The sequence below is a fragment of the Ovis aries genome, chromosome 5 (genome assembly GCF_016772045.2).
Source record: "Ovis aries strain OAR_USU_Benz2616 breed Rambouillet chromosome 5, ARS-UI_Ramb_v3.0, whole genome shotgun sequence".
NCBI lineage: Eukaryota > Metazoa > Chordata > Mammalia > Artiodactyla > Bovidae > Ovis > Ovis aries.
Window position 1 is genome coordinate 3,621,629 of NC_056058.1, and position 17,662 is coordinate 3,639,290.

At 56.6% G+C, this 17,662-nt stretch overlaps 3 protein-coding genes across 16 annotated transcripts in view; 1 reads left to right on the top strand and 2 right to left on the bottom strand.

Moving 5' to 3' along the window:
- Nucleotides 1-132: 132 nt before the first annotated feature.
- On the bottom strand, nt 133-8,311 carry NDUFA13 (NADH:ubiquinone oxidoreductase subunit A13). The gene is made up of 5 exons (XM_004008401.4): nt 8,204-8,311; nt 2,313-2,391; nt 949-1,020; nt 496-565; nt 133-304 (listed from the first exon to the last, which is right to left on the bottom strand). Exons 1-5 carry the CDS (start codon nt 8,295-8,297, stop codon nt 185-187), a joined length of 435 nt encoding a protein of 144 aa, XP_004008450.1. The 5' UTR covers nt 8,298-8,311; the 3' UTR covers nt 133-184.
- Nucleotides 8,312-8,353: 42 nt separating this feature from the next.
- On the top strand, nt 8,354-13,444 carry TSSK6 (testis specific serine kinase 6). Its single transcript, XM_012177661.5, has one exon. It carries the CDS (start codon nt 9,149-9,151, stop codon nt 9,968-9,970), a length of 822 nt encoding a protein of 273 aa, XP_012033051.1. The 5' UTR covers nt 8,354-9,148; the 3' UTR covers nt 9,971-13,444.
- GATAD2A (GATA zinc finger domain containing 2A) overlaps nt 13,143-17,662 on the bottom strand; it is a 97,777-nt gene continuing 93,257 nt past the window's right edge. For all 14 annotated transcript variants that reach the window (XM_042249571.2, XM_027969347.3, XM_042249569.2 and 11 more), the window contains one exon: nt 13,143-16,588. In XM_042249571.2, coding sequence (XP_042105505.1) covers nt 16,458-16,588 — 131 coding nt within the window. In that variant the 3' untranslated portion in view covers nt 13,143-16,457. The remainder of the gene's footprint in view (nt 16,589-17,662) is intronic.

Sequence of the window (17,662 nt, forward strand, 5' to 3'; positions counted from 1 at the left end):
GAAAAGTCCAGGCACATTTGGCAGCCGACGCTGCAGGGCGATCCAGGGGCCACCCCACTGGCATCTCCTGCTTAGTCCCCACACCTCCTCTGACACCCCACCCCCAATCACTCAGTCCCTGGGACACAGGCAGACCAATCTCCGAAGCGTTTATTTTCTCCTAGTGGGGAGGGGGCGCGAGCCCCTACGTGTACCATATGAACCCATAGGTGGAGCTGAGAATCTCCTCGCCTGTGCGCAGTCCGTAGAGCTCGCCCATCATAGGAGTCACCCAGCGCGTGGTGTGGAACACGGACTCACCCACCTGTGGGCATGGAGGGGTATGGGTGGGTCTCAAGAGCCTGCTGGGACCCCACCAGGCCTGGCAGCCCCTGTGCCTCTACCCGGAACAGCCTCCCCCTTCTGGCACCTGGCACCCACTCCCCCAGAGCCCCAGGTTTTCTGTGGGAGGCTGCGTTTCTCAGCGGCCTGGACCCTGTGGGGCTGAGGACCCACCTTCCAGCCCGGCACGTCCTTCATGATAGTTGCCTCCTCCTCCAAGTTCTCCCGAAGCATCTGGAGAACCCTGCAGGGAGACAAGGTGGGAGGTGGGGGACAGGGCTGATCCCTCCCAGGGCCCCTGCCTAACCAACCTGCCAGACCTGCCCCTCCTCCAGCTCCCTGTCACCTCCCACGGCTCTCAGCCCCGCACACACGCTGATCTCTCTGCTTTACTTCCTTCCCCTGGCAAACTCTTGCAGCCCTCCAATGCCAAAGCCCCCTCCTCCAGAAACATTCACTCCCCCTCTCGGGTCTCTCCTGCAAGTCAAGTATGGGGTCCTCTCCAAGGACAACGGCAGCCCCTGGAGTACAGGGTCATGGCTGTTGAACCCCACGTGCATTCTGGCCTTGTCCCACGGTGCAGGCTGGGGCACTCTGACCTGTGACCTCCTGACCCCAGCGGCCTACCTCCGGTCCTTTTCTGCCTGCAACAGAGGCATCAGCGCGATGCGGGCCTCGAAGTCCTCAATCTGTAGACGCCTGTGAAACCCCGAAACCGACACTCAGATCAGTCCACGCTGGGATGGGGGCAGACGATGCAGCCCTTTGACAGGCATTGCCCTGGTGCGCGGCTTGGGGGAGAGGCAGAGGCAAGCAAGGGGGAAGTGGGCCCAGCCCACCAGCAGCCTGCGATGGGCGTGGGGGATGTGGGGAAACGCAGCTGGCAGAGGCAGCATCAGTCCCCAAGACTGCTGGCTTCACACTTTCTTTTCAGTTCAAAACTTTTTTTTTTTAAACCTAAAAATAGCCCGGGCCTGATGATTGCAGTGAACTGGGGGGAACATTCATCATGAGGTTCTGGGCCTTACAAAACCACATCCTTTTCATCTCAAAATAACCATGGGGGCGGGGGGGGGGGGAGGCAGGCAAGTATCCTGAGCAGCTTCTTTCTTCTCCCTGCTTTTCGGCGTCTCTACCTCGCCAGCCCTGTCTGCTGGGGGAGTGGGGAGAGCAGTCCCAGTGACACAGCCCAGGGGGTGGCCCCGACCCTGTCTCCCCATCACCACGAATCTCACAGCAACACAGAGAAGGGTCCCAGGGAACTTCCGCCTCCACCGCAACCCCCCAGGGCCCAGGGACCGGGGCTGCCGTCCTCACCAGCCACACACCATGGCTACCACGGTGCCACCGGGGGGACTGGGCCTGGTCTCGCCTGTCCAGGGTGGGGGCCTCGTGTCCAGCACCCACCAGGTGCCCCGAGCTCACTGAACAAAGCAGAGGGCCCTCCACATGCTGGACCTCCTCCAGCACTGCCCTCGTAGCAGGGTGAGCAAGGTGGATGCTGAGGACACAGTGGGGGAGGGTGGGGGGACTGCTGGTTGGGAGCCGGTGAGGAGGAGCCATCTGACAGAGTGCTGGGCAAACTCGGAGGTGGCCAGGGTCCAAACCAAGGCCACGGCAGACTGGGACCCTCAGGCCAGTGTGGCTGGCCCGGCCACTGTCTTGCATGATCTGCCTTTGAAGCCCTGGTATCATCACTGCCCGGGCACCACTGACAAACACCCCCTGAGGGACAGGGCCTGTCCCTCTGCCTCCGCCTCTGTCTGATGGGCTATGCAAACCGGACCTTAGGGTACCTGGGGGTGGAGCTCAGGGGTACCTAGTGAACACCCAGAGGCAAGCTTCTTACTAGTCAGTCATTCCTTGACAGTAAAGCCCAGAAATGGACTCACTGGCTCAGGCCCTGAGCTCCCTGAGGTGCTGATGGGGGCCTGGAGGAGCCCCGAGTCCACGGCGTAAGTCCCCACCCACCTCTCCAGTGCAGGGCCTACCTGCGCTCGCGGTTCCACCTCATCATGCTCCAGTACCCGAAGAGCAAGGCCCCAATGCCCACGGCGAACATGCTGTAGCCTGCAGGGAGGAGGCACGCTCAGCACCTGCCCGAGGGACAGGCCGCCTTGACCCTTCCTCTCCTAACCCACAACCCACCCACAGCAGGCACTCCAGAAACTGGAAAGAGGGAGAAGGCGAAAGCCGTCACGGAGCCCTGACCAGCCAGCCAGGGCTGTTTCTAACGCCTGTTCTTTGACTACTTGTTTTGTCTCTGTAGAGAGTCCGCCTTCCCTTCCCGTTGACACCCCCACCCCTGCAACAGTAGACCACGCTTCATCCCAATCACCCACTCTGCGGGCAGGGCACACCAGATGCAAGGCTGCTGCGACTGCCACACCTCAGCCCCATGCCAGGGTTCCTGGAAGGCACAGGCTGGGCAGAGACTATGGGAGAGCCTGGCAGTCTAAATGGTTATGGCTGGGTGGCCTCAGCCCGCCATTGCCTGGAAGGTTGTTTGAGTTCCTTCAGCCAGCTGGTCCCCGTGGCGAAGGGCGGTGTCCACGCTGGGTCCTGGCCCCACAGAGGGCCCATCGGCCGGGGCCACCTCCCCAGGGGCTCTCATAAGAGGCTGGATGGGGCTGCCGGAGGCAGGCAGTGCCCTGCGGGGGCCACCCGGCCACCCCCTGGGCTCCCAGGGTGCTGCTGCCTTCCAGCCACAGGGGACTGAGCCGCCTTCCTGGGACCCCAGGAGACAGAGGCTGAAATGAATATTTACTGAGCCCCCAGGGCACCTGTACTGTAATTCTGACTGACAGGCTGTGGGCCTGCTGGGGTCTTCAGGGAGGTCTGGATGCCTGGGGCCTGGCTGGGGCTGGCTCGTCCCACACCCCCTTCTCTTCCCAGCCTTGGTCTCTCCTCTGGATGGAACTTGTGGTTGTTAGGATGAGCTCACAAGCTCAGCCTGACTAAGCCCCATGTAACACCCAGTAAAGGGCCAGTACATGGTGGGTAAAGCCACTCCCTGGGCCTTGCGGGGGACGAAGTGTGGGCTCTTTCTCCTTTAGCTTGGCTTAGCACAGACTCATCTGGCACCTCTGTTGGACCCGGAGATAAATGAGAAACTGGCTCAATTTTTCACTCCTTTTAGTTCAACCTGTTAAAGCACAAGGTCAAGGCAAGACATTCCCAAGTTATGCGGGACGAGGTAGTGGGGCACCCGGTCCCTGCACCGAGAGGCCCGAGTGCCCAGGACCGGCCCTCAGCGCGCCCGCGGCTCGCACACGGTGGCTGACCACCCGCGCCGGGCACGCAGCGTTCCCTCTGCCGGGTGATGTGTGTTTCACCAAAGCTGCCCATTCTCTGCAGACAGGCTCAGGGGTCTCTCCTTCTAACCCAGCCCCAGAGAATAGACCTGGACTGTCCTTGTGAGGGCCTCTTACCCCCACCACTGGGGGCCCATGTGTGGGTCCATCTGGAAGATAAATTCCAAGAGTAAGCTAGGGTGCTAGAGGCGGAAAAGAGGAGGAAGAGGGTGCTAGAGGAGGCTAGAGCCCACTCCAGGATCCTTGCCTCGAGAATCCCATGGACAGAGGAGCCTGGTGGGCCACAATCTGTGGCATCACAGAGAGTCAGACACAGGGAGGGACTAAACAAGTAAGGCGACCTTCCCTCCAACTCACCTAGTCCTCCCTGACAGCACGAGGCTGAGGCCCCAGGCCCTCAGGCGCGTATCGGCGCCTCCTCTGGGGGGAGATGACAATGGGGCGGGGTGGGGGGCGCATATCCAGAGAAGGGTGCAGGCCACGAGTAAAGACGGCCTGAATAAACAGAAATGCACCCTGTGCTCATGGATCGGAACTCAACATTGTTCAGATGGCAGCAGTCTCCAAACTGAGGTACAGATCCAACCCAGTTCCCATCAGAATCCCTTCTTCCCCCTACAGTCCCACAGAAATTGACAAGTAGCTCGGAAAATTCATGTGGAAATGCAACGGCCCAGAACAGCTGAGATAGTTCTGGAAAAGAACAAAGTCGGAGGACTCGTCAAACTTACCACGCAGCTGTGTGTACAAGACAGGGTGCACTGGCGAAAGGACAGACATGTACATCGGTGGAACAGAGCTGACAGTCCAGAAATAAACCCTCACATTTACGGTCGATTGATTTTGGACAAGGGTGCCAAGATAATTCAATGGGGAAAGAACAGTCTTTTCAGCAAATTGGACAACGGGGTAGCCACATGCAGAAGAATAAAGTGTGCGCCTCCCGCCCTCCATACACAGAAATTAACTCAAAATGGAGCAAAGACCTCAGTGGAAGAGCTAACACTGCAAAACTCTTAGAAAACAGAGAAGTCATTCTGTGACCTAGGATAAGGCAACGATTTCTTAGATTAGACGCTGGCCACACAAGTGATAAGGGAAAAAAATAGATGAACTGGACACTGCTGAAATGTAAAACTCTTGTGCTGTAGGAGTCACCATCAACAAGCTGACAAGACAACCCACAGAGTGGAAGTTTTTGCAAATCATGTATCTGATAAGGGAATGGTATCCAAAACATATAAAGAACTCTTAAAATTCAATAATAAAGACTAACCACCTAATTTAAAAATGTGCCAAGGGTCTGCATAGATATTTCTTCAAGGAAGCTACACAAAGAGCCAGAAAACACATGAAAAGGTGCTCAACGTTATCAGTCCCCAGGGAAATGCAAACCAAAACCACAGTAGGTACCACCTCACACCCACCAGAACGGCTAAAACATTTTTTTAATGGAAGACAATTAGTGTTGTCCAGACACAGAGAAATGGGAATGCCCATACACTGTAGGTGAGAACATAATTTGGTACAGCCAATTTGGAAAACAGTTTGGCAGTTCCTCAAAATGTTAAATGTGGAGTTGCCATGTGACCCAGCAACCCCACTTCACCTAAGAGAAAGGAAACATGTTCACACAGCAACCCATACAAGAATGGTCACAGCAGCCCAAAGATGGAAACAATTCAAATGTCCGTCGAATAGTAAATGGACACACAAAATGTCCAGCCATACACGGTTATTCAGCCATAATAAAGAAGGAAGAACTGATACTACAACATATACATTAAAAATGTGCTGCGAGGACTTCCCTGGTTGGCCAGCGGTGAAGAGTCTGCCTGCCAATGCAGGAGACACTGATTCCATCCCTGATCCAGGAAGAAGCCCCCGCACGACTACGGAGCGTGCGCTCTAGAGCCCAGCAGCCCCAGCTCCGCAGCACGTGTGCTGCCACCGCTGAGCCCACGCACCCGAGAGCCCACGCTCCGCAACAAGAGGCAACATCGCCATGGGAAGCCTGTGCACAGCCAGGGCGGCCCCCCACTCGCCGCGGACAGGGAGAAGCCCACACCGTGGTGGACTCCCAGCACGGCAAAACAGACAGACAGAACACAGCAACAAAAAAGCATGCTGAGAAAAGTGAGACAGACACATCGCTAACTATGCCATTTATACGAGAGGCAAGTCCCTAGAGACAGGAAGCAGACCCGTGACTGTCGGGGGCTGGGGGAGAGTGCGGAGCGACAGCTCATCAGCACAGCATTTCTTCTGGGATGAAAATGCAGACTTAGATCCTCCCAATGGCTGCACAACGGGGAACAGACTAAACATCGGTCTGTACACGTGAAATGGGTCATTATATGGTATGGCATGTGAATCGCGATTAAAATGTTAAAGATACCAGAAAAAAAGGGCCAGGAGGGTGTGGAGAGAGGAGAGCGCGGTGTGAGAGGCCAGGGGAAAGGGGGGGTGACAGTCGCTTCAGTAGCTGTGTGGATCAAGGGTGGCCTGAGCCAGCCTGGCACGCTGTAGCACGCTGGCGGTGAGTGGTCCAGGCAGAGAAAAGGGGGGTGGGTGCCGAGCTTGGGGTCATGGTGCCTGGACAAGAGCAAGACCGATGGAGAGAAAGCAGCTGTGGATAAGGGTGGAGAACAGAAAGAAGGGCAGGGTGCAGGCTGAGTCAAGTCTCTACATCTGCTGTTCCCTCTGCCTGGGCAACTCCTTTCAGAGAGGGCCTCTCGCCCATTCTGGCTCGGTAAGGCCCCGCGCATCCTGGGCCTCAGCACTGGCCACAGTGGGCAATTACCAGCAACGCGTCCGTCTCCTCCGCTGGGTGAGCTCCTCAGGATGGAGCCTAGCACTAAGGCCGCGCTCAACAGGTACTAAATGGAGGCGCACTAACCAGATGTGGGTACATACAGAGGCCGCACCTCGGAAAGGGTTATACTCCTCACCCTCTGCAACCAGGAAAGACAGAGGCGGTCTGGGCGTGCACCAGGGGGAGCAGGTGTAAAGGGCTGACAGCAGGGGATGCAAGCGCAGGTGCGGGCAAGTAAGGCCCACTGCTGAGAGGAACAGGATACAGGCCGCGTGTGCCACTGCAAAAGGAGAGAGATGCTGGCTATGGGAGCCCAGGGGGACCGAGGGCTGGGGTTCTTGTGCGGCCTGGACTGGACACAGGTCACGGAAGGACACATGTGTACACAGAGCTCATGCCACACACCCGAGTGCTCTAGCCTGGGTGCTAAGCTAAGACTGTGAGAAAAGACGACACAGACCGCATTATATTTGCTGAATCTAGGAGTGAGTCTAGAGTCCAATGCCCAGTGCTCCAAATCTAACCTGTAACTGTTTTGTATGGTCCTCAGGCTAAGCATACTTTTAGGTTGGTAAAGTTGTAAAATAAGCAATAGGGGAGAAAGACTATCTGGCCAAGAAAGCAGAAAATACTTACCTGGCTCTTCACAGAAAAAGTTTGCCAACCTTTGTTCCAAATTACAAAAAAGCCAGTACGGAGCAAGGGAAAACTTGAGTTTTTAACCTAACGTTAACTTTTCTCTGTCTTAATTATAACATTTAAAAACATCATGCCCATGAATTTTTTTCTGCTTTTTAATTGAGGCATAATTGGCAAAGCATGCACATGTTTTAAATGTAAAGCTCAATGAGTTACAGCAAAATGTTCACTCTTAACTTGGTTGACATTCTTTGTATTTCTGTTAATCTTGGGTGCAGTGTATGGGCGTTTTTTACTTTCTTACATATTTTTGTGTTGACTCCAATAAAAAAATTTTAAAACGTTATTTAGAGCCCTTGAAAATTAGAAGAATCTATATTTCTGGGATATCCTGCAGGTGGGGGCCACCAGCGAGGAACCATTGCGAGGAATTTTTCCGCTACTCCCCCTCCCCCACCCCCCGCAAAACAAATCTCTCAAATTCCCTGGGTATTCCAGGTTCGGCCCCAGCTTTGCTCTGGGTGGCCCTGTGGGGAGTCGCATCCTCTCTCGTGTCTCCGTCTCCCTTCTTGTGAAACGGGAACGTGCGGGAAGGCTCCCGGCGGGAGCTAAACTCATTTCAGTTTGCGCTTAGTCGCTCAGCCATGTCCAGCTCTTTGCGACCGTATGGACTGTAGCCCGCCAGGCTCCTCTGTCCATGGGATTTTTCAGGCAAGAATACTGGAGTGGGTTGTCATCTCCTCCTCCAGGGAATCTTCCTGACCCAGGGATCGAACCTGCGCTTCCTGTGTCTCCTGAATTGCAGGCGGATTCTTTACCCGCTTAACCACCGGGAAAGCCCTCTCTCGGTTTACCCAATGAATTGTAAAACGGAAATAATTAACGGGACCGACCTCAGGGCTGTTACGAGAAGGAAGCAAAGGGCTTAGTAAACGGTCGACAAATTGCAGTAGTTTTCATTACTGTTAGTACTGAAGCTTTGGGGGATCCCAGGGCGCCGCCTCCTGTCATACGGCGGGGGAAACCTTGGCCCGCTGGACTCCCTGGCGCCCCGACCCCGCGGCGGCGCCCAGAACGCCCAGACCCTGACACCCCGGGGCAGGGCAACACTGACCCGACAGTCCCCGACGCGGAAGGTTCCGCTTGTAGTCGATAGGGCCGTAGCCCCCAACCGGGGGCATGTCCTGCTTCACCTTCGACGCCGCCATGCTTGCAGGACCTTGCACGTCCGGTCGCAGGAGGAAGTTACGCAACGGCGATCGACACCATGCTGAGTGTGGCGGAAGCTGCAGCGCAGGTCTCGGGCCCGACTGGGAAACTTAGGGCGCCGCTGCACCTGCCCCAGTTCGTGCGAGAGCTCCGTAGCGGGGCCTGGGGTCGACTAAGCGCCCTAGCTGCGACCCAAAAGTCCTTATTTTCTCTTCTCCTAGATGGAGGCATGGCTCGGCCGGTGTTAAAGCCTGCAGCCCGTCTGGTCGCCCGAGCTCTTGCACCAAAGGACCTTCCCACTCACCTTCCCTCCGGGGCAATGTGAGGCCAGTTAGAAACCCCAGGTTCCCGAGGGAGCCAGGTATCGTCCCATTTTACCCCCTTGGGGCCCCCTGCGGGCAGCCCGGGGCTCTGCAGGGTTAGGACTGGATTACACGAAGTTCGGGGACGGCTGGGGCTCAGATTCGGACTCCTGAGGAGCCGCCCCAACCCCAGGCTCTGATTCCACTCCCGTGACGGTCGAGACGCCTTGCTAGTGTCCTCTCATCGGGAACTGGATCATTCAGAGCGATTATGAGTCACAAAGCCGTAGGGCCTTGGGGAGAGTACCACGGGGCGGGGTCAGGGCCCCCACACCCCACCCCGAGGCAGGGTGACGCCCGCGGTCACTTCACAAGGCAGAAATTGTTACCTGGGCAATAAAAGGCCCCGCGGAGGCGGGGGCCGGGGAGTGGGCACATGGGGGTGCGGGTGTGCAGGTGCCAAGCGCCATGGGTTAGGCCCGAGATCGGAGTCCGGCCGCCCCCCGACAGCAGCCGCCTCCTGCTCCCCACGCGCCCCAGGCGCCACCATGTCGGGCGACAAGCTTCTGAGCGAACTCGGCTATAAGCTGGGCCGCACGATAGGAGAGGGCAGTTACTCCAAGGTAAAGGTGGCTACGTCCAAGAAATACAAGGGCACAGTGGCCATCAAGGTGGTAGACCGGCGGCGCGCGCCGCCCGACTTTGTCAACAAGTTCCTGCCACGCGAGCTGTCCATCCTTCGGGGAGTGCGGCACCCACACATCGTGCACGTCTTCGAATTCATCGAGGTGTGCAACGGGAAGTTGTACATCGTGATGGAGGCGGCCGCCACCGACCTACTGCAGGCGGTGCAGCGAAACGGGCGCATCCCCGGGGGGCAGGCCCGCGACCTCTTCGCGCAGATCGCCGGTGCCGTGCGCTACCTACACGACCACCACCTGGTGCACCGCGACCTCAAGTGCGAAAACGTGCTGCTGAGCCCTGATGAGCGCCGCGTCAAGCTCACCGACTTCGGCTTTGGCCGTCAGGCTCACGGATACCCGGATCTGAGCACCACCTACTGCGGCTCTGCCGCCTACGCGTCGCCCGAGGTACTGCTGGGCATCCCCTACGACCCCAAGAAGTACGACGTATGGAGCCTGGGCGTCGTGCTCTACGTCATGGTCACCGGGTGTATGCCCTTCGACGACTCGGACATCGCCGGCCTGCCCCGACGCCAGAAGCGCGGCGTTCTCTACCCCGACGGCCTCGAGCTGTCCGAGCGCTGCAAAGCACTAATAGCCGAGTTGCTGCAGTTCAGCCCGTCGGCCAGGCCCTCCGCGGGCCAAGTGGCGCGCAACGGCTGGCTGCGAGCCGGGGACTCCGGCTAGAAGCCGGGGTTCCCACCGTTCCCGCCGCCCCGAGCACTGCGCAAGCGCAGGGCACGCGCAAGAAGCGCGCTTCGGTCGTTCCGCGAAGCCGCCGCGCACCGCCGTGCACGCGCCCTTCCCCCTTCCCTACTTCGACGCCGGGGGCCGCAGTCGCCCCTGTTTGGAATTCAGCTACTCCAACAAGATTCCCAAGAGCAGGAGGGCGCATGCGCCCCCTCGGTTACCGGCGAGAAGGCCCCAGGAGGGGGCCAGATGAGAGGAGACAGAAACGTCGCGCCGGTGCAGGGTGAGCGACCGCTACGCGGTGGGCGGTGGCTGCTTGGAGAAGCTGCTGGCGAGCGGACGCGCGCGGAGGGCGTCCATCCACAGCCAGCCCCGCATACCGGTGAGGGAAGGCGCGCTCCAGGCGCTGCCCTTCCTGGAACTTGCAATAAACTCGCTCTTTCTCGCACCTAGCTCTAGCAATGGCCCCCTTTTATGGAGCAGTGGGGAGGGGATCACTCCTCGCGGAAAGGCAGGCACGGGCACCCCATTTTAGAGAGACTTGTGGCGGTTCTTGCTCCAGGTCTGAAAAGGGAGTTAGGAGGATTCAAACAGAGACCTTTCGGGCTCCCCATCCTGGGCAGACTCGAAAGGGCCTTGGCGTCATCCTCAGCAATGTGGTGGCCCTGGGAATGGAGGTGTTGGATTGGGCAGCAAGGACCCCAGCACCTTTCTGGTGTTTAAGGATGGGACAGCAAGGGGCGGGGGGCGCCTGTGCAGGCAGAAACAGTGTTTACAAAAGAGGAAATTGAGGCCCACACAGGTATCACTTGCCCAAGAACAGCCAGCATTGGCACCCAGATACGTCTGAAGTGGGGCGGGGAGGTGGTGGAAGCTCTCCTTAGTGTTTGGCCCCTTCCTTGGTGGGGCAAAGGAGTCTGGCAGTCATTCTTAATTGTAGAACAGTTACTTTACAATACACTTTACAATACTGACACGGCCCCTCCCTCCTGTGCCCCCGTCCCACTCGCGCTTTCATTCATGCTGTTCATTCAGGCATTTTTTGAGCAAGTGCTGTGTGCAAGGCACTGGGACACAGCCAAGTGGCTTGGATCCATCCATGTTCCCAGCGAGGGAGCAAGTGGAAAGTGTAAGAATGGCGTGAAGATAAAATAATTGTGAGTCGTGCTAAATGCCAGGTGGGGGTGAGCAAGGAGGGGCTGAAGGGAAGGAACCAAACACTGGAAACAGGAGCGCCTCCAGGAGAGGATGGAGCTGGTGTGTCTGAGGAATGCTCGAATTCCCGTTGCTGGAATGGAGGTAGAGAGGTTAAGGGGTATGTGTCTGCTGTCCCCACAGGGTCTGGGGAAGGTTGGGGGTTATTTTGCTTGCGATGAGGTTTTTGAGTTTAGTGACAGCGGCTGTTGTCATTTGGGTGTACGGGAAACACCTCCCTCGGTGCTCATCCTGTCTGCCTCCACCAGAGCCCAGGTCCCTGAGGAGAGTGGCCAGTTTCTGCTCCCTCACCCTCCATGGCTCTCAGGTGCCTTGGGGATTGATTGTGCGCCAGCTCTCCCTCCACTCCCTTCAAATAGGATGTGATCCCAACCACCCCACTTTACAGAGCAAGAAACAGGGTGAGAAGAGGGAAATGTCTTGCTCACTCAGAAAAAAGCCCACATCCTTTCCCCTTGGCCCCAAGGTCCAGTCACACCGCTCTCCTCTGTCCTCAACCTGCCTTGCTTGGTCTCACCCCTGAGCATTTGCACAGGCTGACACCATCCCCAGCGCTTTTCCCTCCTCTTCATGCTAGACTTGGCCTAAAAAGGCCACCTCTCACGAGGTGCCGTTCTTTCCCTCCTCACCCCCCTCACAAGGTGTGGTCCCAGTGGCTGGGGCATGGCACATGCCGTATTGCGCCCTGATTACTGTGTGCGAGCAATGGGCCTGAGGTCCTTCGCCTTATGGCCACGCCCATGACTCAGTTACGAGGGAGCAGGGTCTCAGGCACCAGGCTGGTGTCAGACCTATTATCTGGAGAAGATGCGGAAGACTTGCCCTCCCGTTGAGGAGCCTGGGTGCCTGACCCAGCAGACTCGCTGGAAGAGGGGCTGTGGAACCCCGGAAGCGGCCTTCTCTCAGTGCTGGGGCGTGTGGGCGCAATCAGCACGTGTCAGAGGTGACAGGCCCGCAGTGTCTTGTACCAGTTCTGTGCCTTGCCCAGGTGAGACCAGGCTGGCCATGGCTGCAGGGGAGGGAAGTCAGACCCCAGGCTGGAGGCAGAGATGCCCCAGTGACAAGTGGCAGCAATAGATAGATAAATGAACAAAAGCACCTAGGAAAACAAGGGGACATTTTATGCAGACTGGAGTTCAAAGTGCTCATAGGTTTCATTTTGTGAGTAAAACTTTGAAAGTGTGTCAACCTCTGAAAACAAATTTGCACCAGGAATTGTTCATTTCAAAGCCAGCCAGGTGGCACCCACACTGCGCCAGCACTGTCCTGCAGCGGACACCCAATGCTGAGCCAGAAAAGCCCACCACTCTGGGATGGAGGCTGTTGATGGCGAGAACCCAAGCCAAGGGGCAGAATTCACTGCATTCTCACCGCATGCACCCCCATGGCCCTGTGGGTAAACAGGCCACAAAGCGCCACCCAGAGGTAAGGCTATAGCATCCAGGTGGGTGCGTGCTTGTGTGCAAAGTCACGTGACTCCTTGCAACCCAATGGACCATATAGCCCACCAGGCTGTCCAAGAACACTGGAGTTGGTTGCCGTGCTCTCCTCCAGGGGGTCTTCCCTACCCAGGGACCGAACCCGCGTCTCTCATGCCTCCTGCACCGGCAGATGGGTTCTCTACCACTAGTGCCACCTGGGAAGCCCCAGCATCCAGTTCCATTCTGTCCTGTTCACTCAGTCGTGCCCGACTGCAGTGGACAGGGAAGCCTGGCGTCCACGGGGTCGCAGAGTCAGACACGACTGAGCCATTCACCTGAAGCATCCAGCTGGGGAAGACTAAATCCCCGCGGCAAGTGAGATCTGCAAGAAGCCCAGGAAACAAGCGTCCGATCCTTCGCTTACCTGTTAAGAAAGGATCACCCTGAAATCCCAAGTCTCCAAGCTGCCCCAAAGCTGGGAGGAAAACAATGCGAGACCCCAAGGCCGAACAGTCAAAAAGAAAACACAGGAAACACATCATCCGTTTCTTTATTATCCTTCAGATTCTAAAACTTCATGACACAATGCATAGCCATTGATTCCAGCGTCTTTATTGGAACTTCTATGCCGGTTTGGTGGTCACTTTGTTTTTTAACATTATCATCAAAGGCTTATAGTCACAATAAATACAAGTGACAACCTCCTTCCCCCAATCAAAACAAACCACCTCCCAAATACCCTACACTGGTGTGACTATTACTCTTTAAGGATTATAAAACTTTAGCTGTCCTTAAAAAAAAACAAACTCACTCCAGCTTCTTTAGGCAAACGCCATGTGCAGCATAACCAGGTATCAAAGAAAAACCCAACGGCAGAGCAGCGAGGGCCGTCTTTCCATCATCCACGCCTGTGATGGGAACATATGATTCATACAGGAGACTCCCGTGTCTCTGCAGCCACAGCAGTGACTTGTGGGCCACTCGGGAGCCATGCAGGGGTGTCCCGTCGCCTCTCCTTCCCTCTGTACAGAAGTGACCTTCTGCTTCCAGACCACAGCCGCCACCCACCCCTACCTCGCAGGGCAGTCACTCTTGACTTTGTCAAAGGTGTGGGTCCCAACACCCGGGACACTGAGGACTAGGGTCCCCACGACAGTCGGGATGGCCAGAGCCATGGGCAGCTGAGTGGACACAGAGTTCCCTGTGCGAGCACCCACGGACACCTGTGGGCCTCCGCACACAGGCATTTCAGTTGGGGAAGGGAGCCTGGTGAACCCTGCACCCTAGTCCACGTAACAGCCAGCGTTCTGAAGTTTCCAGGTGTCACTGGGGGCTCCTGTTGCAGATTACTGGGTGGTTACAATAGTCATTTGGGACTGGGGGCTCCCACGTTCTCTGGTTCTCCTGGGAACCAGATCCTCTCAGCCTAGACTCCCAGAACCACGGCCCATTTTGAGGGGTGGGCTTTGGGGCTGGGGGAATACCTTTAATGTTAACACCCTTCCCATACTTGAAAGGTATTTAATGCCCTTTCTTAATAACATTATAAATTTTAGCACAGAACCATGCACTTGAGGCTTATAGGAGTGACAATGCAAAGGGGAAACTAAAGGGAAAAAGAGGGGGATAGAAGTTTTGAGACAGGGGAAATGAATCAAGATTAAGGCATCTCACCTCCTGGATCCCCCCTTTTTTCTTGATCCCTTTTTAAAAAGCTACATTTATGTCACAGTAAGTCCTACCCATGGGAATGTTCCTGCAAATGCTGGGCTGGAGGAGGCAGAGAACGGGTCAGGGCCCAGCCACCATGCCCTCTCCCTGTGGCGGTCAGTCTGTACTCAGCTCACAAGGTCCAGGCAGTAGCCTCGAGAAGTCTGGCCGGATGAGGTGAGGAGAGGTGGATCCTGAGCATGGTGGAGAGTGATGGGGCGAGGATCCGGGGCCAGTGCGAGTGGCTTGGTTTTGAGCCCCGGAGTCACAGACCCAGTCAACCCCTGTGGGGCTGCAGCAACCCTGGGCACCCCCAGTGCAGAGGTGACCCTGGCCGAGACGCCTGAGTTGCTGCATGGCACTGAGGTCAGTTTGCCCGAGTCAGCCAGCTGGGCACTCCTTCTTGTAGGATTTGGGAATTTTGGCCCATGTCATCGAACAGAGAGAGCTAACAGCTCAGAGTAGTATAAGACAGGTGTTTATTTGCCAGGCACACAGAAAAATGCGAGGAATAGAAACGCTTGCATACTCTTGATTTTTTGGTGTAAAAACACACCCTTCCCCACTCCCCCCCACCAAGGTCAATTTTCCCCTTTCCCCAAATCCCTGGATCTTGGAATGAAAGCTACCGTTCTCCAGTCCTCCCCTCCTTCAGGCCACCTTCTTTATGCACTCAAAACAAAAATCAATGAGAAATTCAGGGCTTTAGACAAAAAATTCAAACGCTTTGCAAAACTAGGTCTTCTACTGCATGTCAAAAATGTCTTCTAAACACGGATATTCACACAACATGAGGGGGGGGTTAAATGAGCCTTTATTAGAACGGTGCAGCAGTGTATATGAGGAAGGTGGCCCTACAAATTAAGAATTTTAAATTAAGTCCCTAGCTGCATGGACAGGAAAACCAGGGCTGGGGCTGAAGTGAGGAGCAGCGCACCCCATCTCCACACGTGCGTGCAGGCACACGTGACACGCTCACGCCTGCACAGAGCTGGCCCGTGTGCAGCACACGCACAGCAGCTTCTACCTTTCCTCATGGACTGATTTTTAAGGAGTGGGAGAGAACAAACCAGAACACAACTAAGAGCAGACCTGATCCTTTGTGAGACATTTCTGTAGACGCTAGAGGATTAAAAAAAAAGTCTGAAGGCAAACCCTGGCCGCGTGGCCCTGCTTTTTAAGGGAGGTTCTAAACTAGACCCAAACGCAAACCCTGAAGTCTGGGGGGGGCGGGGTGGGGCCTCCCCACGCAGACACACTCGACAGGAGCACAGGCCAGGGCTTAGGATGCGTCCATCAAAGTAAGTAGGAAAAGAAAAGGAAACAATTTAATAAAATAAATCACCACCACAACAAAAAACACAACAGCCGGCCCCTCCGACCTCCTTCTCCGGCTCCGGGTGTGGCGGCCAATCCTCCCCTCCCTACTCGGGCGGCGGCGCTCGGCTTCCAGGGCCCCAGGCTCTCTGGCTGGGTCTGGGTTTCAGTTTGTTCTTCTGCTTAAGTGTGGAAGGTCGGAGGGCGTCTCCAGGATGAGCAGTAGCAGAGGCCTTCTGCTGGAGTGAGGGCTGGGGGGTGAGCGGCCCACCCCCCAGGGCACCGGGGTCGTGCTTGGCAGGGAACCCTGGGTCTGCGCCATTTACATTAAACTCCATCATCGTGAGGTGATTTTAAAAAATCTGTCAACCTAGGGATTGCCATGAAGAAAGGCAGTCAGAGATTAGGAGGCTAAGACGGGGGCAAAGCAAAACAAAACAATGCTCCGCTCAACTTCTGCAGCGCTGGGCACCGCTGCCCGAGCGTGTCACAGTGTCTGGGCGTGCCGTCCACGAGCCCTGCCAGGGGCTGAAGGAGAGGGCCAGGAGCAGAGCCGGCCCCGAGGTCCGCTTTTCTGCTGGTGTTGGGCAAACTAAAGGCAAAGAAAGGAAGGAAGCCCACGGGAAAGGTCCCCCAGTATGAATCCTGGTCCACCTGTGAAGCATCCCTCCGTGACGCGACGAGACTTTGTAGCCAAGACTGGAGCTCTCACTTCTGCAGCGTGGCCTGCGCGCGCTCGCCTTCTTGGGGAGCGAGGTGTCTTCCCGAGCGGAGGGTGCTGGGCCAGGTGGGAGGGAGGGAGCCTGTTCTCCACTGGCGCACTATTTCCACGTGGCTGACTGGGGGATGGAGCGGGGCGGGATCATGTCCAGGAGGTACTCCCGCTGGCGGTCCACGGCTGAGGAGGTCTTGTGCACCGCCAAGCTCGGGCTGACAAATGCGAGGGCCCCACCTGCGACAGGACAGAGCAACAGGCCACAACGGCCCCGGTCAGGGGAGGCTCCGGGGAAGACCCCCGCCTCGGCTGGGCCCACTGGGCACAGGGGGCACAAAGGCCATCTTGGGGAAGCCCTTAAAGCCTCCAACCAGCACACTCTGGGCTCTGGGCTGGCACGCAGCACAGACTGTCGTGAAGCCCCAGCAGCAGCAGCAGGGACCCGAGTCGCTGCAGCGCCAGGTATTCCGGGTGGGTTCATCTATTTTGTGGAACAAGACTTCCCAACTGAATGCACCACAGAACCCTCCATGCGCATTCAAGGCCAGCGCTCCAGAAACCTGGAGGTCCTACCAGGTCCTGCCAGCCTTCCTCAAACTACCATCCAGAAACCCAGGGCAACCAGGAGCACTGCTCCTAAGCCAGGACACTTTCGTATCTAGTCGTACAAGTCTTTGGAGACAGCAACTATGCATCCCTCGTGTTCTGTTTCAGACGCTGCCCGTAGTGTGCAGGTTCCCCATGGGCGCTACCACTGTGCACACGTATGTAGGCTCCTGTTTGACTTTTCCCACTTATTTCATATACTTTCAAAATTTCCCAAAAAAGGACTTTTCTGACCAGCCTATGAGTTATTTGGTGCCATCTCAAACGTGCTGAGCAAAAGTATCTCAGTCTGGCATGTTCACAAACACTCTCTGCTCTCCAGGAGGGCTGGGTTCTGCTGCAGTTGGCTGGCCCCTCCCCACCCTTCAGCAGGCTCTGCTCCCCGGCTTTTCTGTGCTGTTTCCACTGACAGTCCTCTCCCAGTTCTGACTACTGAGATGGACTCTCACGATGGCGCCTCTTCTTCCTACAGGGACCCAGGGGTGGGCTGGGGAGGGAGACGGGAGAAAGCTCTCACCCATCTCCTCCTCTCGGCCCTCTGTGCCGAGACTTCACTTCCCAGTTACTGATGGACACAAGAAATATTTAACGTTCACCTCAAGGTGAGCACAAGAATAAGGGAAAGCAGGAAAGCGGTGTCGGGGGACAGCCAGAGGACAACCTTGGGAAGGGGGAGCTGTGGCAGACAGGAGCGGCCACTGGAGG